The 25,877-nt window shown below is 37.3% G+C and overlaps 2 protein-coding genes across 5 annotated transcripts in view; both read left to right on the forward strand.

Moving 5' to 3' along the window:
- Positions 1–18,078, forward strand: part of LOC131554023 (cyclin-dependent kinase-like 1) — a 20,054-nt gene extending 1,976 nt beyond the window's left edge. The window contains exons 2-10 of one of the 2 annotated variants that reach the window (XM_058799032.1): positions 327–521; positions 609–730; positions 1,667–1,739; positions 5,564–5,654; positions 6,277–6,477; positions 7,288–7,370; positions 7,458–7,514; positions 15,619–15,771; positions 17,356–18,078. In XM_058799032.1, the coding sequence (XP_058655015.1) occupies positions 354–521; positions 609–730; positions 1,667–1,739; positions 5,564–5,654; positions 6,277–6,477; positions 7,288–7,370; positions 7,458–7,514; positions 15,619–15,771; positions 17,356–17,457 (1,050 nt within the window). In that variant the 5' untranslated portion in view covers positions 327–353 and the 3' untranslated portion in view covers positions 17,458–18,078. The remainder of the gene's footprint in view (positions 1–326; positions 522–608; positions 731–1,666; positions 1,740–5,563; positions 5,655–6,276; positions 6,478–7,287; positions 7,371–7,457; positions 7,515–15,618; positions 15,772–17,355) is intronic. The other variant, XM_058799033.1, reaches the window with a different exon arrangement.
- Positions 18,079–22,721: 4,643 nt separating this feature from the next.
- The window catches only part of LOC131554429 (NACHT, LRR and PYD domains-containing protein 12-like), a 32,596-nt gene continuing 29,440 nt past the window's right edge, over positions 22,722–25,877 (forward strand). For 2 of the 3 annotated variants that reach the window (XM_058799873.1, XM_058744334.1), the window contains exons 1-2: positions 22,722–22,951; positions 23,460–23,554. In XM_058799873.1, the coding sequence (XP_058655856.1) occupies positions 23,505–23,554 (50 nt within the window). In that variant the 5' untranslated portion in view covers positions 22,722–22,951; positions 23,460–23,504. Of the gene's footprint in view, positions 22,952–23,437; positions 23,555–25,877 lie in introns of all 3 variants that reach the window. The other variant, XM_058744333.1, reaches the window with a different exon arrangement.

Genomic DNA, 25,877 nt, shown 5'->3' on the forward strand with positions numbered 1-25,877 from the left:
ATGACATTGAATGCCCTTGTGCACAGACTGAGGTTCATATAGAAATAGTCTAACAGCAGCATCTGACCTACTTATGCTCTTTTGTCTGAATGAGAGCAAATCAGCCAAGTTCCAACATCTTTATTTTTCTGAAAGAATGGAGCTGTTATTGTAGCAAACTCCCTATTAATGGCCGTGGATTTTGAAATGAATAGCATGTGTGGAAGTAGTGTTCAGGTGTCTAAATTTTTGGCCATGTAGTGTTTCTCCTTAAACTTTAATTCATTTTTGACCTTTTAGTTGTTCCACACCATACAGTATAACTTTGTGTGTTTGTTTGTTTGCAGTATGTAACTCTTCATGTTCTCTGTGAGATGGATAAGTATGAGAAACTGGCTAAGATCGGCGAGGGCTCATACGGAGTGGTGTTCAAATGCAGACACAGGGACACTGGTCAGATAGTGGCCATTAAAAAATTTGTTGAGTCTGAGGATGACCCGGTCATCAAGAAGATCGCACTAAGAGAAATCCGCATGCTGAAGGTATATGGAGATGGTATGCTTACTTATTGCAAATCCCCCAAACATTTGCACGCTTATACATAAACATTTTCATTTGTATCCATGTAGCAGCTGAAGCATGTGAATCTGGTGAACTTGCTTGAGGTCTTCAGGAGAAAGAGACGTCTTCATCTAGTCTTTGAGTTCTGTGAGCAAACTGTTCTAAACGAACTGGACAAACACCCCAGAGGGTCAGTCACATTTCCTTTTTTTTAAATATACTTTTAACATAAATAATGGGACTCCCAAATAATGAATAATGACTCACAGCCCCTATCAATATCCACAGTAGAATATAATTAAAATATAAATATTTCTAAAGCTCCTTTTTTTTTGTAGTGTCTATTCAGTGTTTTTTTTTTTTTTTTCCTTCAACAGATTAATGATTTAAAAATATCTTTTGGGGGTAATTTCTCAGCCAAAAGTTACGTGCAATTAATTTGTGATTCATTAGATTAATCGACACATCATGTAATTAATTTATAATTATAAATTATAAATAATTAATTATATTATAATAAATTAAATTAAATTTAAAAAAAAATGTAATCACTCAAAAGCCCTAACTATATTGTGTTTATATACTGTTATCACTAAAATCACCATGATATTAAAACTGACCCTATTTATTTGCTTTCTACTCTTCTTGCAAAAATGTTTGCCTCTGTAATCTTCCATTCAAATGTAATAACTTGTCTCACCCTAGAAACAACTTTCTTTTCAGCCCCTCCTCTCCTACGACTAGAAATGCCCACTTTTCACAATGCAATCTCCTTGATGGATTTCTTGATTTGAATGTTATTTCATGCGGACTTCTATGGACTGTATCTAGCTGTTGTTTTTTAGAGCTCCTAAACTGGTCTGACCACAAAGGCTGTGGCTGCCCAGCATTCTCTCTCTTTCCCAGAAGGCCTTTCAGTCGTAACCTTAGCTGCTTCTCAAAACAAAGAAACTGGTTGCCAGTGACTACAGGCCCATGGTTACTGCAGATATATGGGAGCTGCACTGATATTTAGAGAACTGTTGGTAGATCCTGCTAGCTATGCCAAAAATGTTAGATCCTGCTAATCTGTAGTTAGCAGAATCAATGAGGCTTGATATTAACATTTGTCCTTTTTTCTCTTTAGGGTTCCTGAGGCACAACTCAAGAGTATTGTGTGGCAAACTCTACAGGCTGTGAACTTCTGTCACAAACACAATGTCAGTATGTCCAGCCTCTCTTTTCCTGTCTACCAGTGTGTGTCACTTATGAATGCCACAGACAACTGTCAAAAGTCACACTATTGAAGAACCTCATTTTTGGAATGAGAAGGAGACAACTAACAATAAACAAATGTCTTGGAATAAGTTTGTTAATCTCATGACATACAGCAGGTATTACTCACAGCAGGTGAGTAATGAAGGAGTCACTAGCTGGGTTTCCATCACCCTGTTTTAATACGCATTTTGAAGCATCACATGAGAAACGAGTGATGGAAATGCCAAATTTCGAATAAAAATCCTTTAATTCGCAAAAAGGTTTTTACACTCGCTTGAGGTGGTTTTTGACTTGTGCGAAAAAGGTATTATTGCGAATAATGGGAGATGGAAATGCATTTTTCGAATAAATTCCTCCAAGCACATCAAAAAAGTCATGTGACTTTGCGCTATGAGACGGAATAACTTGACTAGCAGCGGACTGATCTCGTTCACAGCATCTGAAATGTTGTTATGGTTGTTCTGAAATGCCTGAGAAAAGTCTGACATCAAAGTATTTCTGTATAATTGTCTTACACAACTGTGTTCCCAAACAGCAGCATTCACCTCCGAAAGCAATGGCAGTATTTATTGTATTTCGTCTACTCGCTCTGAGGCGCAATTAATTTTTCATATATGAAAGTTATTATATTCAGTAGCTTATCCTAGTTTTCTATAGGCTATTTCGTGCCAGTTTACCAGGAAGTGACAATTTTGTTCTCTTTGACTCGTTGGATGGAAACGGTGCTCGTTCGCAAATGTTTTATGCGATGTTCCAAATTTGCGCATAAGTTAATTTCACAACTTTGGATGGAAACCCGGCTACTAAATCAGTGCATCAAAATGCTCTCAGTAACCATAATTGTAATAAAACATGTGGTGTATGCTGATTTCAATGAACAGACATATAAACATTTTAATCGCATGTATTTCACCAAGTGCACCAAAGACAAAAGTGCTTCAAAAATGAACTACATTAAAATTTCTGAAGTTTTCCCTCCACTTGAATCACTGAAATCTATCAACAACTCGCTGCCACCAATCTCTGTGTCACGGTTATGTTCTGTTTTGGTTTAGATTTCTCTGTGTTTCTGTTCAACCTGCCTGTGACCTAGTTTTCCTGTGTTCTGATTAGTTCATTCGTTTCCACCTGTGTTTATTAATTATCTTGTTTGTCTCCTATTATTTAAGCCCTGTGTTTTGCCCTTGTTCCTTAGTTCCGGTATTGATGTTGATATTGTGTTTATCTCCTGCCTGTGGATTTATTATTAAAAGGACTTTGTTTATGACTTTGTTTATTTCTACTCCTGCGTTGTGTGCTTTCCATAGTTATACGTGACAGAATACCGGAACTCAAAAGTTTATATATACACGTGGCGTTTACTTTCATTTTGGCTTTTTGATTTAGTTTCTCTCCCCTCTCCCGGAATGGATCTGCCAGCCATCCAACTCCTTTGCCTGGAGTAGAAAGACCGTCCACTGGAGGACCACACCAGGGACATTTTAGATCTGGCGTGCCTTACTCACTTCCTTGACTGCTCGCTTTGCGTTTTTTACTGCACCAGACTGAGTGAGCGGTGTAAGGCATGCCTCCCAGTGAATGGTCCAAAAGAGGATTTCGACACGTTTGTGGAGTGGGGTGCTGGTGAGTTGCCAGCGCATAAAACCACGCCTGAGCCTCTAGACGTGTCTGAACAGGTGTGTGAGCCGGCAACATCGCCCGCCCAAGAGAGAGTACTGGTGGAGATTGAGGGGCCCTGCCCACAAGCTATTATGAGAAACTAATGGACATTTTTCAAGAGGACTTAATAGACTGGTTTGGAGAGGTTGTTCTCAGTTCCCCTGAACCTCCAGAATCTCCTATGTCTCCTGAGTCTCTGCTGGTTCCGTCCAGCTCTACTGTGTCTCCGCTGATTCTGTCCAGCTCTCCTGTGTCTCTTGAGTCTCCATTGGTTCAGTCCAGCTCTCCTGAGTCTCCTGAGTCTCTGCCGGGTTCCGTCCAGCTCTCCTGAGTCTCCGCTGGTTCCGTCCATCTCTATTGAGTCTCCGTCTCCTGAGTCTGCGCTGCTTCCGTCCAGCTCTCCTGTGTCTCCTAAGCTCCCACCCAGCCTCCCTCTCCTGCATCCTTTAAAAACAGCCAGTTACTCGGACCTATCTCTGCTGGTGCCTGTCAGTCCCTCAGCTCACCCTCAGTAAGCACATCTCGGCGCTCTGATCCGCCTCAGGACTTCCAGTCTCCAGCTCTGCCTAGGCGTGAGGATCCCCTGTCTCCGCCTCCAACCTCCGAGTCCTGGACTCCGCCTTGGCCCTTCAACCCATCAGCTCCACCTTGGCTCCTGGCTCCCTCTTCTCTACCATGACCCGTCATCCAGCTCTGCTGTGGTCTTCCGGATCCCCATCTCTGCCTCGGTCGCCTGGGCCTTCAGCTCCGCCTTGGCCCTCTAGATCCTCTGTGTCGCCCTGGCTCTCCATCTGCTCGACTCAATTCAGTGCTCCTTTTCCATCTGCTCCGTTTTTGTCAGTCATCCCCAGGGTGTTGTCAAGTCCTTCTCCACCATTGCTCCTCCGTCGACTCTGCCCTGGGGCCTCATCCTGGCTGATCTCTGGACCAACATCTGGCCCCTCCTGCTCCTGGCTCCTCCCTCCATCTTCTCCTCCATGGTTCCTCCCGCCATCACCTTCTCACAGTCCCTTCTTTCCTCCTGCTCTACGCCCTTCATCCAGAGCCCCCACCCTCCCTCCTCTGTTGGACTGTTTGTCGGCGCGAGGAGGCGCCTTTCCGGGAGGGGGGCGATATGTCACGGTTGTGTTCTGTTTTGGTTTAGATTTCCCTGTGTTTCTGTTCAACCTGCCTATGACCTAGTTTTCCTGTGATCTGATTAGTTCATTCATTTCCACCTGTGTTTATTAATTATCTCGATTATGGAAGCATAAGTCAAATTTTGATATTCACTTGATAGCAATGTGTATCAAAGGAATATCAATATCAATGAATGTCACATTTTGATATTCATTATGGCTCAGAATAACCATTCAATATATCCACAGAAATGTGTTTTGCATTTGACATACTGAAACAGTGGCCAGTAATGTACTGTATGTGAGTTCATCATTAGTGCTGAACACTGGGGTTTGTGGACAGTGGCGGTAAAAATAACCATAAAAACGTGAAATGAGAAAAATGGGAAAATGCATGTATAGAGACAATTTTTTTTTTTTTTTTTTTAAGTCAAAATTATTTTAACTTAAGCATTATGTTTTTAGAATGCTGTGTCATGGGCAAGATGGTGCAAACACATCCATCAAGTGCTTGTTTACATAGAAAAACAATGGAAAAGTAGCTCAGTGTAATGGAAAAAAATGCATTCTATGTGAATGGCCCTTTACATTTGATGAAGAGCTTACTAAGTATGGATATGTGCAATATAATGCAATCCAAACAACCTACAACTGCCATCTTGGCATTGTCAGTTGTGCCACTTTTGTGCATTTACAAGTCCTCTCCTGTTGCCTCATGGGAATGTGAATTGTCCATTGAACGCATATTTCAGAATCCCAGTGGAAGTAATAGGTCATCTAGGTATTATTTGCCTATAATTTTATGAGTACTGCAAATCTGGACTCTTATTGAGCTCTTTTTGTGCTAGATTCTTGCTATCTCAGTTTTATTACCTGTGTTAAGATGATTTTTTTAGAAAGAAGATGTCTTTAAAAAATCTGTGCCTTATTATAGTAGGAGTTTTGTGTATGTATCTATGACGGTGTCGGTCTTTGTGTGTCTATACCAGTGTATCCACCGGGATGTCAAACCGGAGAACATTCTTCTGACCAAGACCGGTGTGATCAAACTATGTGATTTTGGCTTTGCTCGCATCCTCAGTAAGTGTCTTTGCCCCACTCACTCACTCTCTAGTCATTTATGTGCATTTAGCATCTTCACTTCATTAATGACTTATTTATACTTCCTACCTATATCAGCTGTCATGTGTCCTGAGCTCACTTTCAGGGCAGCGTGAAGCTTCACAGGTGCAGTCAGCCAGTCAGGATCTGCTTACATGCATCATCCTCGGGTTTCAGTGTATTGTTACTATAGGCTAACACAAGGTCTATCCATCAGCATGTTGTAATCCTTTCTGTATGATGTACAGTACATGTAATTCTGAATCTATGTGTGTGTGTGTGTGTGTGTGTGTGTGTGTGTGTAGCTACCTATCTATGTTTTGGGGACACATTTATACACAGACATGAGCTCTTCCAAAACCCTCTTTTTGAGGATGTCCTCATTTGTAAAAACAGTATAAAGTAAACAAAGTTGTAAAAATGAAGAAAGCTTTCTGTTAAGGTTAGTGAGTTAGGGTTATGTTATTGTATATAAAAAGCTGCATATAAAAACAATAGAAGTCTATGGAAGAAAGTCTGTGGTAGTAAAAAAGTATATGTATATGTGTTTGTGTGTGTGTGTGTGTGTGTGTGTGTGTGTGTGTGTGTGTGCTTGAAACAGCTGGTCCAGGTGATGATTATACTGATTATGTGGCAACACGATGGTACCGGGCCCCAGAGCTCTTGGTCGGAGATACTCAGTACGGTCCCCCAGTGGATGTCTGGGCCCTCGGTTGTGTCTTTGCTGAGCTGCTTTCTGGAAATCCTCTTTGGCCGGGATGTTCTGACGTGGATCAGCTGCACCTCATTCGACAAACACTAGGTACTAAAAGAGAAAAAAAGGAGGAAGATTGAATGTTAAAGGTTATATAGCCTACAAAAGGGTCCAAAAGTCTGAGACCACTTAAAATGTGGAATTTAAAATCCAATTTAAACCTGGAAATTAACAAACGATTTTGAAACATTTTAATTAGTGCTTTCAAACTAAATCAAAATTGTGATTAATTGTGATTACGTAAACAATAACTTTTATTTTGGATGTGATTAATCGTGATTGATCATTTGACAGCACTAGTTTTAATCATTAGGAGCTGTCCTGTTTAAATATGTTATCATCTAATCTGTGGAAGCCTGTTTCCACCATTGAATAAAAAAAAAAAAAAGGTAATTGCGACTTTTTTATCTGAAGAACAAAGACTGACTTACAATTGCAAGTTTATATCTCAGAATTATGACTTTACATCTGAGAAAAAAATGTAAAATATAATTTATATCATAAAATTCTTAGAAAAAAAGTCAGAATTGTGAGAAGTAAACTCGCAATTTTGAGAAAAGAAGTCATAATTGTGAGATAAAAAGTTGCAATTACTATTCAGTGGTGGAAACGAGCTTCCAAAGTTATCAGTTGTAGTCACTACAATTTTTTTTTTTCCTGCCATTTGACTGTGATAATTTTACCGTAAAATTGAATCATAATTAAATCAAAATGCAGGGAATAATAATTATTATCCATTGAACTTTCACCACTTTTAGAGGATATTTCATTTTAGTTGTATGACTAAAGTTTGGTCTAAATCTCATTAAACAGCCAGTTATACACTGACTCTTACCCTCTGAACTTCGACCCTGATAGGTGACTTGATCCCAAGGCATCAGCAGGTGTTCCGCTCCAATGTCTTCTTTAGTGGAGTCAGCATCCCTGAGCCTGATACCATGGTAGCACAAATACTCACACAAATACACACCTACTTGTAAAGAAATCGTTGTGGAATATAGCTAAATTTAATTTTGTTGTTTTTGTAGGAGCCTCTAGAGAAGAGGTTCCATGGGGTTTATCCTCATGCTATTACTGTGATGAAGGTGAGATGTCAGTACAAGCTTATTATACAAGTCTCACATGCCACTTTTCCACAGACGGGGGGGCAGTGAAAATCTTTACTTCTTCACATCTAGATTTAAACATGGTGTTCTCACAATGCTGTCAAACATTAGAGCATGACACTAGCAATAGAATGACACTGGCTATACCAGGAAATTTGTTTCCAAGGGAATTATGAATTGACTGCAGTCTTTTGGATAAAATCATCTGCTGAATGCATACATGTGAATGCATAACATCAGTGTGATAATTAAATTAGTGAAAGTAAATGAATATAATATAATGAGTACAGCTATCAAAACCAAGACAACAACATAAAAAATACAGGGGTCTAAGCACCAACAGCTCATGTAACCGATACAGTGAAACAATGGCTATGTCTCTTTTCAAATTAAAGTAACATTTTGTAGATCGCATATTTTTTTACAAATTGATTATATTGAACTCTATTAAGCTAAAAAAAATAATTGATATGCATATTAATTACAAGTTAATATATTGGACCATATACACATATTTCTTAATTATCCTTTGGCTCCTTCTGGTGGACAACAGTAGTATTCATATTAATGGCTTTGATATAAAACGGTTTATGTAAATGGCTTTTAGAAGTCCCCTCATCAGAATTTGTTACAATTGACATGTTTCCTCAGAATTTCCTGTTGGCCATGTATACTAAGATTTGTGACGCTTTGACATTGCATTCACAAAAAGTGATAATTATGGGCCATACCCACAAATATATTTGCTAATATCAATACATTGATTAAACAAATCAAAATTATTTAAAAAAAAAAAAACTGGTTTTCAGGGGCATCTCGGGTTGGTGGATACCAAATTTCCTGCAAATCAGGCAAATGACCCAGAATAAGAAGGATTTTTAAATAACTTAAAATGGCGGAAAGTTTGGACTTAGGTAAACTTATGGAAAAGCGTGATGCCATACCAATATATATCAAATTAATTTTTTCTAGCATGGTGTAGAATTGCTTTGTGCAGAGTCTGGAGCAGATTGATCAAGCAGCTTAGGAAGAGTTTAAAAAATATCGAAAAACAAAATAGAAAAAATTTAGATGGAAATCAGAGATACACATTTGGTTGGGCTTGACCAGTGGCGGTTCTACATTGAATTACTCCCCGGGCGAGACCCCCACTGAGCGCCCATCCCCCCCCCATTCGAGAATTTTTTTTTACGTTTTTTTTTGCTAAAAAATTTTGCACAAACAGTTTTACTATAACAATATAAGTGTAAGACAAGCTTATATTTCTCAATTGCACAAATCCTTCAACATGAAAAACACAATTCTGCACAAAACAGTATAAGTTATCAGAACTTAAATAAATATACTCTATATACATAATAAACACTCTGTGTTTATTTGGCACTCGACAATCAACAGATTTCCCCCAGCACTGTCACTCACAACCAGAAGTCAAGACTAAACCATAAAGTGAAAATAGCAGTATTCTTTAGTGATATGTTATTCTATGTTAAAATAAAAACATGGCGAAAAACATTGTTAGAGAAAAACATTACTTATTGCAAAAATAGTGGTAATTATCTGCACTTCTGCATTGTAATACATTATAAAATAGTATGCAATAACTTATTGAGTGTAATTTTTTTATTTTATTTCTAATTTTTAAATGGATGCCACCTTATTGGGACAAAAGCCCTCTCTACACCTAACCTAACCCTACCCGATACTTTATGTTCAACTCTTTGATTATTTCCTTCATTTTTATTAAAAAATAAATGCTTTTCTGATGTGATGTGATTTGAAATTTAAAAAGGGAGAAAAAAAGTTCGCCAAAAGGCAGATTCGATCCCTGGTCGATCGTGTCGAAAGAAGTGTAACGCAAATTTTACCATCTGCACCACTGAATCTGAGAGCTAGTAACCGTCTTTTGCATATTTGACTATCCCAATCATACATTTGTGGGTGGAGTTAATGTAAATAGCCTCTGCCAGCAACATAGCTATTTGCACTTAAATAGACACTCCGATTTTTTTTTTTTTTTTATATTCCCAACAATTAAACAGTTGCCCACATGAAAAAAACACTTCCCGCGCCCCTGGGTATGACTGACTTTAGCCCACTTGTCCCACTAATTTGGGAGAGGTCAACTGTCCCCCGCGGCCGCACCCCCCTCCCCTTTCCACTTCTCACACAGCTTCTGTGCTCGGTACCTTCTCAACAAGCAGGGGCGCCAATTTGCAAATTCCCCGCACAGTTATATGATAGATAATATGATAGATAATAGAAAACCGCTTAGCGGCGCAGATGATTTTTTTTTTTTCCAAGTGCTTGTGCCGCCCCCCACGTGTCATGAAAAAATGCCGCCCCGGGCGGCTGCCCCGTTCGCCCATGCCTAAAACCGCCACTGGGCTTGACTCAAAGATTTATCAAGGATTATCATAGTGCCATTGATGTTTGTGAGTGTGCCTGAGTAGTGGAATTTCTGACCATCCCACCAAGTCTCTAGTAGGGCTGTATAGTAAGAAAGTACACATAGACTTGCAAATCTTTACCCGGAGAGGGCTTCACATGAGGGCTGGTGCTTTCGGACTCCAGTTAAATATATGGCTGATCAAGGCTTGAGTGAATGCAGCTGTATACTCCTTTATAATTAGAAAAACTAAAGCCCGTAGCATGTGAATAGCTCAAATCAAAACTACAGCAGGACAGTTCAACACTTATAGATATAACAAACAATACAAATAGCTTCTTCTTGCCAAAAGCCGTTGTTCTATTTACAAACAAATGCAGGAAGAAGAAAAAAATAGAAACGAACAGTAAAACAAATAAATCCTTCCTAGCAGAAAATATTAATGTAAACAACAGATACAGTGTATTAACTGTCTGACTGATCACTTCTGTTAGTCAGTGGAAAAGCAATTAGCCAGATAAGTCAGTAATAAAACAAACACATAAGCATTTGTTTTATTATTCATGGCACAGCAATAAGTCTATATTTATAGATATATTATACTATAGATTTCCTTAAAAGAGTCTTGTATCATGTCTTGCAACTTGACATGATAACTTGATTTAATGTTTCCAGTATTATTGGGATATATAAAATTAACATTTAATGATTTATAATCATTTTACAGATTTATTTGTAAGTTATTGTCAGTTCACCGTAGTTATACATGTAGTAATACAGCTTTGAAACAGCTGATAGTTTAGAATTTGCTGTTAGACCCCCCCACCCATTATGCCATTATGGAGAGTATCACAATGCATGCGCGTGCTTTCCTCTGCTCGTAAATAAGGCGCAGTGCCGCATGCATGTGTTATTTACGTGCAGGAAAGCAGGCGTGTGTGTCGTGATACTCTCCATAATGGCGGAAGACAGTAACTTGGAGGAAAAGAATTGTTAAATAAAGTTCTTATTTTTGTTTTCATTGCACACAAAAAATATTTTGGCAGCTTCGTAAAATTACGCTTGAACCACTGATGTCACACGGACTGTTTTAACGATGCCCTCCCTATGTTTCTGGGTCTCGGAATATTTCAGTTGCATTTCTGTCTTTATGGACAGTCAGAAAGCTCTCAGATTTCATCAAAAATATCTTAATTTGTTTCCCGAAGATGAACGAAAGTCTTACTGGTTTGGAACGACATGAGTATGAGTAATTAATGACCGAATTTTCATTTTGGGTTGAACTATTCCTTTAACTATTAAAGTCAGTAATAAAACAAGATTTTATATATATATATATATATATATATATATATATATATATATATATATATATATATATATATTAGTGGTGGGCCGTTATCGGCGTTAACGTGAGACTCTTATCGGGTGATAAAAAAAATATCGCCGTTAATCTATTCTCAAAGTTGGGTTGGGAGCTGGGTCTATACTACGCAAGCTATGATGACTTTCACCTTGATATTTTAGCGCGGATGTATACCTAGCCGAATTGCACTGTAGGGGGCGAGAACGAGTCTTCGAACCTGTGTGTATGCGTGCTAACATGGATGCAGCTATGAAGCCGCCGGGTTTGCTTCAGGGAAAATTTATTTTTAAGAAGCTTCCCAATGGAAATCGGCAAGTCATTTCTGTCTCTACGTTACATGGTCGCGCTCTCTGTATCGCGCGCACAGCGGAGTTCCGCCCCGGTTCGCACACACACACACACACACACACACACAAACAAACAAACGTAAGCGCACACACAAGTGAGCACACTCCCACTCCTATTTGTATATATTAAGCCGCAAAACGTCTATTTAAATATGACTTCTGTGTGTCTCTGTGTTAATGTATGGCGCAGACGCACGGGTTTGTTCACTACTCATACAGAAGACCGCGTGACGCTTGCGGCGATATTAACGTCTGTCGTCTCACTAAATGAGGACATAAATACATGAACAACATCTCCAGAACTGCTCTGAGAGTCACTTCATGAGCATTCGAGCGTTTCATTTGAGAAAAACTATCCTCACGGCAACCCGTCAAAATAAAAGTTCGGTTTCACTTGAAGACATTGGGCAGAACGTAATAGGCTACTACTACTAAAACTATTAAAACCTTATCTTTAAGGAATAATCATACAATGTCTTCAATGTTATTATCAATATTAAATTCTTGATGACTGCTAGTTGTTTACTACTAGTAGTGAACTTATTCTGATCTACTTGGCAGAATTCAAATGAGCCATTTTAATCTAGATTAATCTAGATTAATTCCAAGATTACAGTGAGATTAATCTAGATTAAAAAAATTAATCTATGCCCACCACTAATATATATATATATATATATATATATATATATATATATATATTCTTTTCAGACACCAGTTTCTTGTTACATTCAAATTGGTTGTCATAGTAACGACACTGATTTGTGGAGATAGAGTTCCACAAATCTGAATGCATTATTTGTAAATTGACATAAGATTAACATTTTGCACAATTTATTATCTGTAATATCATTGTGTTACCACAAGATGTCTATATAGCCCTATGTAACAATCCCTAGTAGCTAAGACATTGCACATAATTTACACATAAATCACACAAATTAATTTTATTACATTTGGATTTGGATACATGTTTAGATACTATAAATGGCTACATTTTGTCTTTATCTGTTTTTTGCTCAATTGTTTTGTTGTTGTTGCTTGAAACATTGATTTAAAGTGTCAGTTATTGCATTATTATTTCAGTCAAACCTATAAAACCCTTTGTTGCCCCAAACTACATATAAAAGCCTGATCAGTGGCATAAAAGTAATCAATGCAGCTACTTAATTCTTTGCTACTCATTTACGCGTGAACTTCCCCTGTAAATAACGTGACGCTCTGCCCTCTATGTGTATGACGCGTCTCCCATTAAGTGCTGTGTTAGAATTGAATGAATTGATCAGCATTTCAACACCTCCATAAGGATGTATTAAGCTCCACAAAGCGGTTTAATAAAGGATGTACTGATCTTGTGAATTGGTGAATTTTACTATACCAATATTTTTTAATTGGCTGTTAAATATGGGAATATTACATGACACGCTGATCCTTGCGCATTGGCGCAAAAACGCACACCTTTTGGACAAATCTCGCAACCCGATTCATCAACTGCCACAAATACTTCCTAAACAAAATACTGATTTTGTGCACTTTATTTACTGTACCAATATTTTAAATTGGCCTTTTAACTTAGCTTTATTGCATGGCGGAAAAAAAAGCGTTACCTTGCCAAAGCACTAACAGAGCCCATTGATGTAATGGCGTTGATGAGCGCTCCAAATGCAAGCATGCAACAATCAGGCAACAACTGAGAGCGCTCTGATCCAATGGCATACAGGCATCATCAGATTGACAGTACTCTAGCCCAATGATGTTGGGGATCCAGTGGGGGCGGCAGTCATATTTCAGGGTGACCGTGCCACTCTTTATCACAACCCTGCTAAAATGTGGTGCCAGTACGTGCGCTCATTGGCGCCCCTTCAGCTGGCGGCGCCCTAGGCGACCGCCTAGTTTGCCTATGCCTAGAAACGGTACTGATTACAAGCATAAATGAATACAACATAACACAGTTACAAATAAAGTATAGTATTCAGTAGTACTCAGGTGCAGAAATGTAATAATTAAGTGTCAAATAACACAATAGTTCTCACTGCAAGTTAAATACAGATTAATCTTTGTTAAAGCTGTGGTGTTGTTTGATTAGCAGACAGAAGCAGGTATTTATAGGCTGCTATGCAGTGGTGTAGTCAAGTTTTTTGTAGTGAGTATACTGTGACTTTTCCCTCCCAGCCTCATACTCACCCGTCCCAGAGCAGCACCTCATAAGCACCACCACACTCACTAAACAGGGCTCTACACTTACTTTTATTTTTAGGACCACTTGTGCTGCTAATTTAAAATAAATAAATAAAAATAGGAGCACAGAAAAAAAAAATCAGTAGCACCTTATGAACAATAACAAAAATTAGCCTTCCCATTACGAAGTAATATTGGACTCCTTAAAGTGATTTACAGGGGCATTTTTTTTTCTAACTTTATTCAAAGTATGTTATATTTTATGTCAAATTCAAAAGTGTATTTTTATAAGCTTTTTATTTCAAAATTTCTAATTAAAACAATGGAAAAAGAAGAATAAGTTACCGATCAAATAAAATCAGTATTAATTAAATTAATTTGCACTACAGAGGTGGCACAGAAGAATACAAAAGTGGCTTGTAGGTATTTACAGACATGGTATTTACAGAGGTGGCATGAGTGCAATTCATGTTGAGATTCATGTTTAAATATAACATTTTGAATATAGAAATATTAAATAACAAATGATACTTTAAAAATGAAACTAAAACTGCCATTAGGTGGCAGCAAGTTACTGATTTTATCACTGAATCATTCACTCAACTGATTCGTTCGAACAGTTGATTCATTCAGGAACAAAGCATGTGATTACGAATGGGTAATTGAATCATTGACTCACTAGATTCGTTTAAAAACGCAGATTTATTCATAAACGAAACCACGCTGTGTTTGAATGAAGATGTGCAGCGGCTCAGTTGTGAGTTTGTTTGAAACTATTTTAGTTGACAAAATAGAGCAAAATCAGGCAATATTGTTATGGTCAGACAATGTAAGTCACTTAATATTAACTTTTTGTTTATTGAAATCACTCATTGTTCTCATTCAATCCCCTGCTGCAGCAGCTTCAGGGGCAGGCTTACGTACGAAAACACTGAAAGAGTGTAATCGTTTCATATGTCCTTTAGTGATTCACATTAGTTAATTTCAAGCTTGCACACTCAGTGCTGCACAAGTGTTGCACAATAGCAATAGTCGTCAACAGAAACACGGCATGATTATCAAAAAGACGGTGCTTCGCAACACAAACGGGGTGAATTTATGAATGAACGTGTGAAAGGTCTGTCACAAAACGATGTTTACATATCTGCACGCCTTTTTAAGTTGGTATACGCAAATCCTTGATTTTTCCTAGTGGGTATACGGTGTATACCTGCGTATCACGTAGACTACACCACTGCTGCTTTGTCTTTAAGGCAAAATGCACGTACTGACACACATCCGGTTTCTTTCTCAGCTGTTTATGTTCACTTAAGACATAACCGACTGTGTTTACCAGAATACTTGCCAAAATGGGTATTTTAACATAACTTTGTGTGTATGTGTCTGTTCAAGCGCAAAGAGGCGTGAAAGAGGAATCAATTCGGTGTTCACGCGCTGTCTGAACCGTGCCGCTCTCTCTGCGTGTGGGTGTGTGTGAGAAAACAGCGCGCAAGTCCCGATTTCAGTTCTCTTTCACTGACATGGTTTAATGTGTAAACTGGCAAGACAAAACACCTGCAAATGATAACATTTCACTCCATGATGGTTAAACTTAACAGTTAATCCGCGAATCACATGCGTGCTGAATCGCGGGGCCTGGTCCGTACAGATCATGGATCATCTACGATCCGTTGCACCCCTAATAAAAAGACTACAATGCATTATTTTTATTTGTAGGGTAATTGTGTAGTAATGCAGGTGGATGCCGTACATAAGGTCTGAAGAAATTTATATGTTTGTGTTTGTGTGTGTATGTCTTTATAGTCCTGTCTAGTAATGGATCCATCTGGCAGGTTGTCATGTGAAGAGCTTTTAGAGCTGCCATACTTCCAAGAGGATGGGGGAACGGGATGGGGCAGAGAAACTGATCGTCTCCCAAGACGCTATGAGAAAGGCACGAGACGCAGAGCTCCCGCGGTATGAATCTACATTGAATAAAAATAAGTTTAATAGCAAGAAATGGAAAATCAGTTCTGAGACTCAAGTTTAAGACACTCAGTTAAGTCACAAAAGTCTTCAGGTTTAGAAGGAGAAAAACTTCCTCACATTTATGATAAAATCCTAAAAATCTAACATTTTTCTATGAGAATGTGTGGTTATTTTCACAATAAACTGGTTTAATGTTCTGAATAAAGCTTTAAAGATGTTGATGATCAGGCAAGAACAGTATGCAACTAATTGGAACTTACATTTGACACATTAAGGGCCAGATTTACTAAAAGCTTGCACCAGCACAAACCCTCTTTCAACATTTAAAAACTACTGTCAGGACTACTAAAGACACGCAGTGAAAAATTAGCAATGAAAAGGCATAGACAGTTATTTATGCGGCTGGCTTTATTGCATATGCAAGTTTCCCTATCAGATACAAAATTTATGGGAGGAAAGTATTAAAAAAGGACAGGTTTGAAGTGGTCAAATGTTAGTAGATCATGCTTTTATGGGATTGCGGTCTCATGCTAATTTACCCTGTGTTACAAACGGTTGCAAAGTAAAGGTGAGAAAGGATCTAAGCATAGCAATGTAGATATTTATTTTAAAAAACACAGAACACTGAAGAACAGAACAACCACTAAATACACAACAATAAGTAACCAGTGGACTGAAGAAAATACAGGGCTTAAATACACAGGGAAACACTATACAAGAATTAACTAGACACAGGTATAACACATGAGGGCAAATCAAAAAACCATGGCAACCAATGAATAGGGACGAAGGACACAACTACGCCCCTGAACTAAGGCCTGGGACACACTAGACAATTTTCAAATCTTAACTGCTTTTAAAACTAGTGGAGACCACAGACTTAAAGACAGTTGCAACTGACATTTAACATTATAATCCTCTGAATGCACACACTACACGATTCGGCCAGACCACGAGATTATTCTGGCATGAGTTGTGTTTTACGGGAAGAAAAACAAAGGGAAAAAAATAATATTCTTTCTCAATACTTTCGTGGCATCTGGTTGGTGAAGCTTGCTTTCTTTCATTGGCTATCGCGGGTATCACGTCAGAGGCAGCCCAATCAAGAGTCGTAAATATCAAACATGTTTTATGTTTACAATTTGAGATTGGGGATGCTTCGACTCGATTGGGAGCAGTTAAAAAAATAAAAAATAAATAAATAAATAAATAAAAAATCGCAATGACAAAACAGTTTAGGATTTTTTTAATCAGGCCCCACTCCCCAGATTGCTAAAATTGGTCTTAAAATCTTCCAGGGTGTGGACAGCCTAACACAGAAAACCATGCAAAAGAATCTCAGTCAAACTCAAAAGCCCATAATATGCATGGAATAGGGAAACATTTATTGATGTTAAATGTAGTTATAAAAACAGTCAACACACATTAAAAGTGTATATTAAGATTTTAGAACTGCAGGAGAAAAACTGAATTTGAAATTGGGTTTCTAACATTGCTATACTGTATATGTTGCTCACTTAACATTAGTTGGTTATTAATTGGTTATTCATTGAGAGAAATTTTGTTTTCCAGCCTCAATACTTTCCCCAGCTGACCAATAGTAACATCTCACCAGCACCTGAAATGAAGAATAAAAACCGACACAAACATGACCATCATCTACCCAACATCTGACCTCGGGACTGGTGCAAATGTGTTTGGTAGGGAAGATGATGCATTTACTGCAAACAACAGACTGACACTGTAATATTAGTAATATTACTGAAGTAGACCTATTTTAACACAATGTATTCAATCTATTAAAAGTTGATAGATAGTCCTGAAATCTGATATTCTGCGTATACAATAGTGCAAAAAGTTCAATAGTGTAAAAAAATGGTTAGAGTATTTGAGTATTAGACATTTGACAAAAAATCATCTACTGTATGTCTGTTGAGGAAAGTGGTAGTATGCTTTACACCACTTGTTTAAACAATGGCTCAGACGATATCTACCCATTTTTGTTTGCAGATTCCACTGATTTTATATTTTAGCTAATGCAGTGACATTCAGATGTTAAGTTTGATTTGAGCGTCTAAATGTCTTTTTGTAGCCACTGTATAGGCAAGAGTTGGAAGATAAAATTAGGTACACATTGGACAGAAAGAGCTACAGGTATGATAAACTTGACAGTAGGAATGAATAATTGTCCATATGCTTTGATGTATCAGATAGTATCAGTTCTGTGTGCCATTAAGAAAATAATATATCTGCACTGTTTTAGTGTTATGGATAAATAAATGTTTTTTGTTTGTTTGTTTGTTATTCTTGTCAATTTCCTGTTGAATTTTCCTTCAAGGAAATGAAAATTTCCTAAAAAAAACTGTAAAAGGGAGGTGAAAACACAACACTCCTTATGTCATTTGTTGTTGATGTCAAGCATTAGCATATCCTGTCAAATTTAGTAGTTTGGTGTATTTCTCTATTATGCAATCAAGCTATTATGGACATTAATAGGTTATATGGCAGGCCTTCATATTCAAAAAATCACTAACTGAATTATGAAAGTTAAAAGTAAATGCGACTTACAAAACATTTAATATGGGTTAATTTGCAGCAGTGATGGTCTGAAAATCAAACATTCAGTCTGGTAAGATTTCCCTTCGTAATTGGTGACATAATGATAAGTGATTAATTTGAGCTACATCTTTGTTTTGTATGATACACAATTTTGGTAGCACAACAAGTTCAGAACCACTGACAAAGATAACACAGAAACTTTAAGGACAATTCTCAGATGCTTAGCTTACAGTAACATTCAAATTAAAGTTAAAATATTCAGATGTAGATAATTTAAGCATAAAAAGATAACACAGAGGAAAACAAGGGTGTTTAATTTGTTCAGTGGGTCAGATATGCATACAGGTTTCCAGTCATTGATATTCTGGATGAGACAGTGATCCATAGCCCTCCTGACACTTGGCTTGACTGATCATCTCCAGCTCTTTTATCAGATTACCGGTTTGAGTGACGTATGGTCCTCTGTGTACTGGCACTGCACTGACCTAAACTCAGAGACATTCCTACCGCTCCATTAGAACTATCACATCATTACATCAATTTCTTGTTTAATTCGTTTCTTATTTCTTATCTATTTAGATAAGGTCCAGTGTGGTTTATTTCTTTGCTCTTGGCTGACATGTGGCATTGCTATGGCCTGCTTTTGGCCCAGATCTGTCAAACAGGAGCGGTCCGCCCAAGTGCCTTCATTCCACGCTACATGTGGGCTAGATCATCATTCCACATGTGCCAGATGTGGGCCGGATCTGGGCCCACAATAAGTTGCTATCTGGGTTAGCTCATATCACATCAAACCGTGCAAATTATTATTATTGTTATAATTTATTCTCAAATAATTAATGTTAACATCATCAGCATCGCGTGACAATGAGTATAGTGTGTATTAGCGTGTAGATTTAAATTTCTGTACAGTCTAATCTCTAATTGTCATACCATTTGAATTTCATATTAAGAAATTCTTCTAAGCCAAAAAGCAAACTATGCTCCCATCGAACTGGTTTTCTTTAAAATACAAATCTTGTGTAATCCCAGACTATCTGTAATCAGAAGCACATTTATAAACTAGAATATAATTTAATTTCATTCACATGTGTTTCATAAACACATAATCCTTCCTGGATTACAATCCACTATCAAAACGATACATTTAATTATTGTAGCTGCTGTGAGAAAAGGCTATAAATGATCTGTCACCTGCAGGATCCTCACAGGAGATAGCCTACTAGCCAGGAAAACTTCTTTATGTTTACAGACGTGACGTAATGACACAGCAGCATGCTCGAATTTCCCGCGAAAACCTACCCATACCGCTCAAATTAGAAAACATTATTATAAGCAAACCGTTGTGAATCGGGCTAAAGTAAGGTGATAGTTTTGAATACTGGCTGGTTATGTACTTGCTCAAATATTGATTTCGGATCATTTTCACCCAAAAAAGTTACGGACTGCAGCTTTAACATGATTTTAGTGTGAAATATGCTTCACTTTTAAATCCTCCAAAAAATGCCCCATTAATTTTTATTCTAATTGCCTCACCGTAACCTTAGTTTTGTTTATGTAGACTGCTATATAACCAATAAATAATGTGTTCGCATACTATAGCCTATAGGCTAGCTCACATTATTATATTTCTGCTTCAAATGTTATGAGTAGGTAACAGTGAGTGGTGGTTTCAGACAATTTGGTATTAAAGTGCGATGTTCTGCGCCGCATTCATTCTGACTTGTATTCTGCCTGACAGAATTTAAAGCCTGTACTGAAGGCGGAGCAATTTGGCCAATCAGATGAAAGGGGCGTTTCAGCGCCGCCCACGTGTGCGAATGAAATATAAACTGATTTGTGAAGCGCAAACGAAACATGAGAAATCAAGCCAAAATCTCTTTTACCGTTTGTTAAATTAAACCAAAATACGAACAAATGAGCCGTCTTCTCATTTCTGGTTATTCTGTTCCAAATAAGAAATGAAATGATCAAAACTTACACGGACCGGGATGGTCAAAGTAACCTAATGATGTAATCTATTAGGCTAACTATGCATAAAAAGTCTGTTTACTTAATTAAAGGGTGTCATGCCATAACATATTTTTATACGGCTGACTTTATATTTAATGTGAATTTAACATTGAAAGTTAATGCAATTAAAAACGTTGTAAGTTAGGCTACTTATCATAACACTTTCATTGTACAGAAAGAGAGCAAAGAACGTTTACATTATCAAAGAACATTTTTACTGACAGTCTAGACTCTAGAGAGTTAAAGCACTCTCAAAAACTCCCATTAAAATCACTGAAGCTCTTTACACTGAAAATAATATCCTCAAGTGAAGAAAACACCGGCATTTTAGCGATGACTCATCTGAACACCTCTGATTGGTCATTGCATTAAGCTCAACAGCATGGTGTGTGATTGGTTATAATGCGCAGCGCTGTAAAAACGCGTCTGTATCTGGCTCAGTGCCAGCCAGTGAATGCAGATGTGAATTTAGCAGCTGAAGATATGACTCGCTGAACATTCTAATCACACTGGTGTGATTGTATTAAATATAGAAAATATTAATCGGCTATTTTTTGTCTTTTGGAAGCTGCATTCAAAATCCACTTGGCTCAAAAATCACTTTGAATGGGCATGACGCCTCTGGCTATTGGAGCCAGTACTGCATTTTGCTAAATCGCAAACAGTGAGACAGAAATAAAATTGGCAAATACCATAAAGGACACTTAAAAAAAAATAATCATCCATGCTTTTATATCGTCAAGATTGGATTATTGTAATGTTGTGTATTTAGGAATTTCTCAGTCTTTGATAAATCGATTACAGCTTGTCCAAAATGCGGCTGCTAGACTATTGTCTGGTAGGAGAAAGAGGGATAGAATAACTCCAATTTTAGCATCCTTACGTTGGTTACCTGTTAGATACCGGATTGATTTTAAGGCCTTAGTAATAATTTTAAAATTTTTAAATGGTCTCGCACCTTTGTATTTGTCAGATCTGGTTAATTTGCATAAACCTGTGAAAAACTTGCGATCTGCTGACAAACAATTGCTCCAGGTACCGCGGTCCCGACTTAAGCGAAAAGGGGATCGGGCCTTTTCGATTGCCGGTCCTCGTCTATGGAATAATCTACCTCTAGACATTCGGGTTGCCCCCTCAGTGTCCGCTTTTAAAACGGGTTTGAAGAAGCATTTTTATGTTATGGTGTTTGAATCCGACTTAGGAGAGACGTAATGTATGTTTCTTTTTAAGATGTTGTGTTTGTCATTGTTACGTGTTTGGTTTTGCTGGAATGCTTTGTACAGCACTTTGGGCTGCTCCAAAGGCAGTAGAAATGTGCTATATAAGAAAATAAACTAAACTACCAGAAACCAACAATAAATATTTTTTTTCCACCTATTAGATTGTGTTTTATTAATGTCTACACCTACCCCAACCCTAAACCTACCCATACAGTAATGCAGATACATTAAATATTGTTGTTCAGCATGAGAATAAAGACACAAAATTGATTTGCGCATGCGCAGTAAGCCCTGGTAGGAAAATCTGACGGGTAGGATAAAATGTCAGGAGTCAGGACACCGGTATTGTCCACTTTCAAGGCATCGCGAGTTCACGTTTTACAGCAGAAGCCGACAAGCGCCCTTGTTGTTTTTGAACAGAAGCCGATAAATCCATTTTAGCGAATCAGCGCGCTGTATTCCGGTCAGGTGACAAATCTACTTTCACTTTGAAAAGACGCGCTAGCTGAGCTTTTCGTCAAAGCTGACTAAAAGTGATCGAGGATGGATAATTTCTTGATGAACCTGTGATATCTTCTACAGGGCGTAAAAGGAAAATAAAAGCTGAAACGTTTTCACGGAGCCTTGCAAAAGCAGCACGTTACAATGGTGAGGGAAAAGCTCCGTGTAATCACATCCATACAGTTTATGATCACAACAAAAACAACGTTTGTCAGGCATCTACATTGTCATCTGAAGAGATTACAAAGATTAAACAAAGAGTGTTTTGTTTTTTTTAACTCTAAAACATGAAATGTGGCTTTATCTGCTTAATTGCCAAAAAATGACTGTTGGATCTGCTTTTGCTATAAAACAAACTTAATATGTAAAAATATATATATTTTTAAATTAATTACTTAATCAAAACAACCCAACTGCAGTTTGATTGATTGGAATGCGCAATAAAAAAATATGATTTCTGAAAAAAATATTAATAATAAAAATGGAGTTGTCGATTTTTGCAAATGAATTGTAGCCGTTCACTGAAAACATATGGCTTTAAGTTCAAGCAGAAAGGCTCAGCCAGCTTCTGGAACTTTACGACATCATAAACTTAACGGATGGCACTGACACACCACTTCCTGTTTATACAGACACCCACCGTGCTTTCTTCTAGATAGGTAGATTAGCGGTTGCTGCAAAACAGGCTAGGCGTCTCTATCCATCCCTTACGCTGTCCGCTCTCCTGTTGCTGTCGAACTTTGTCTTTTTTGTTATTTTATTTCTACGGAGCAGAAATGTTGTCATGCAAAATAGAGCAACGAACTGTTTATTGTAAAGCTTTATGAAAGCTTTGAAATAATTTGTACGATGGCCTACCTGAAAATCCGACCCCGGTGAGTGTTTAAAGTAGCCTATGTGGTAAAATACTGTGACTCAGTCCTTTTGTGTGTTTGGAGTTTGTATGCTCTTTTTTTCATTGTAAAAGTCTGTTAAGGTTTTATTTTCAGTATGTTTTGTACACTGCGACACTTGGGTAAAGTTGGTTTTATATTCGCACATTCACAACATTCACACATTTCCACGTTCAATAACTTGCTAATTATATGTGCAATAAAGTAATCATTGTCAACCTACTAGATTTTTTTTCACAATCGATCAAAATGGGCAAGTCCGAATGTGCGAATATAAAACCAACTTTACCCAAGTCACTGCGACTACATATCAGAATATTATTAGTAGTATATTGACATGGCTATGAAGTTTTTAAAGTATTTTACAATAGCCTATGTCTTCAAGACTGTAAATTCACATGAAGCAGTGAAAGCTTGTACCGTTGTTATTTATAGGTCAACATCTCAAAATGTGAACTTTATTTACAGTAAATATTTTGTGGCTGTGTAGTTGTGTCTTGGACTGAGTGGTGGAGACCTCCATGAGGACTGATCCATGGACGAGACACAAACATTTAGAGATGGAGACTTTTGTCCAGAAATCAGGTACTGGCATATACATAAACATTCAATGATCTTAATGAGGACAGTTATAGAGATATAATAGCATCTTTTTATACAGTCATATTCAGTGCTTAATTTGTAAATGAAACACTGCCGGATCCAAGTCAGCAGTTAAAAGGCGCCGTGACCGACACTGACAACTTTCAATGATGTCACTAAACGGTGATGAACACTATAAGAGCATTGCTCACAGGTAGCTATTTAATGTTTCAGCCGTTTGATCACGCTGGCATCTCACACACACACCACATATTCTAACAATTCAAACTTGCCATCGCAGTCTGTTCATTATCAAAATAAAATACAGTCAGCCAAACATATCATAAAGGTTCTGTAGTATAACCGGTCTTCAGCTGCTGTTATGCCAAGAGCATGTTTGCGCATGCGAACAGGATGATTTTTTCCCGTCGATATACGAACTTGCATGAAGCCTAGTCTACATTATAAATAATAGTTTAACACTGAAATACATTGTGAATATGGAAACATATGGATTTGTGCTGCGAGAGAGAGTTGTGAGCCCAACGGTACTTTCAGTTTCACTTTGTTTTGGTTTCTTTAGCTTTATATATTTTTTTCATTCTTGATCTGTTCTGCATACCGTTAAATGATTTGTTTTGGAGTGAGGGGAACTAGGTTATTATTATTTATAATGTTTATACATTATAATATTTTACTTTATTTGGTATTATTTATTGTATTTCAGGCCATTATTACACTCTCTCCAAACGTTCCGCTGCGGAACTTTTGGAGAGAGTGCACTGTAAAAAAAAAATTCCGTAAAATTTACGGTAAAAAAACGGAAGCTGTGGTTGCCGGAATTCTACCGTAAAAAATATGGCAACAACATTTTCAGTTTTAACTTTAATTTACAGTTAAATACCGTAATTTCATTAACTGATATAATGTTAATATACCAACCTATTGAAGTACTGAAATCTGTTTTGTACCTTTGTATTACACTGATAACCACCAAATGCAGGTGATGATGAGAAAGTCACGTGATGAAACAAAGCCTATCACAAGCAGCTTTTAAATAATAACATATAGAAGGTGCACAGTGTCATTCACACAAGCACTAAACACCATCATGGTGAGACTCATTAAACTGAAATACGCAATAAACATTAATTTAACAACATTATATGTAAAATACAACCCTAATAAAAATAATAGGGGGAAAAAACTAAGAAGAAACAGTTATTTCAAAGAAAAAACATCAAATTCAAACAAAATTTGAAATGCAACTCAGAGAATTCTGGGAATGTCAGTTGATGATTTTTCCCTGCAAATTTTACAGGAACTTACAGGAACAGCATTTTCACAGTTTTTTACCGTTAAAATCACGGTCATTTTTACAGTGTGGGTTAAGCAGTAGCATCAATCAACGAGATCAATTTTGAACTTAAGAAAGCTGATTGGTCAGTAATATGTTGAGGACCAATACATAATCTACAAATCATGCTCCAAATACATCTATATAAACCCACAATCGCTCTGTTTCGTATGCACGCACGCACTGTCACGATCTAATGCACTTGTTAATGCTGGATCTTTAAAAACAAATACTGGAATGCAAAAATCCAAAATCTGACATTTTCCAAACAGGATCCGGCTCAAATTAAGCACTGGTCATATTACAAAAATGCATTACAAAACATCCACAGCGAGATCAGAGCTCAAACCCTTGGAACTTATTTGGATACTATATATGGAGCGAATTTTGTGCCAATATTCATCAAACAAATCCAGTGTTTTGCAAATAAACACAATCTGCTTTGCAAAGAAAAACTCGACTTTCAAACAAACGCAAAGTGATTTGCAAATACAAAACTCTATTTGAGAGAAAATGCAGAGGTATGGACAAATATATGTATTGTGTGTTACAACTAGGGATGCACCGAAATTAAAATTCTTGGCCGAAGCCGAAGCCGAACAAAATGGAACACTGGGCCGAAGGCCGAAGGCCGAATACCGAACACGGTTTTTCGCATTCTTTTTCCCCAGGACTGTTTTTCCATTTTTTTTATTTATTTTTTTTGTCACCACTGCATAAATTAAATATCCAAAATGTGCTTTTTACTGTTTTGTCCTGCTTTTCAAAAAAAAATAAAATAAATAAATTACAAAACAATTTAAAAATATTTACTTAACACTGAACATTTTTTTTAACATTCTATCAGACATTATACCAACAAAGCAAAATTTAACTAAAAATTAATAAGTTACTAAAATAATATTTTTGGGCCATTTTTGAGACCTCCTTCTTGAATCAGGCATGTATTTTTTTACTGTACAAATAAAT

The sequence above is a fragment of the Onychostoma macrolepis genome, chromosome 15 (genome assembly GCF_012432095.1).
Source record: "Onychostoma macrolepis isolate SWU-2019 chromosome 15, ASM1243209v1, whole genome shotgun sequence".
Lineage (NCBI taxonomy): Eukaryota > Metazoa > Chordata > Actinopteri > Cypriniformes > Cyprinidae > Onychostoma > Onychostoma macrolepis.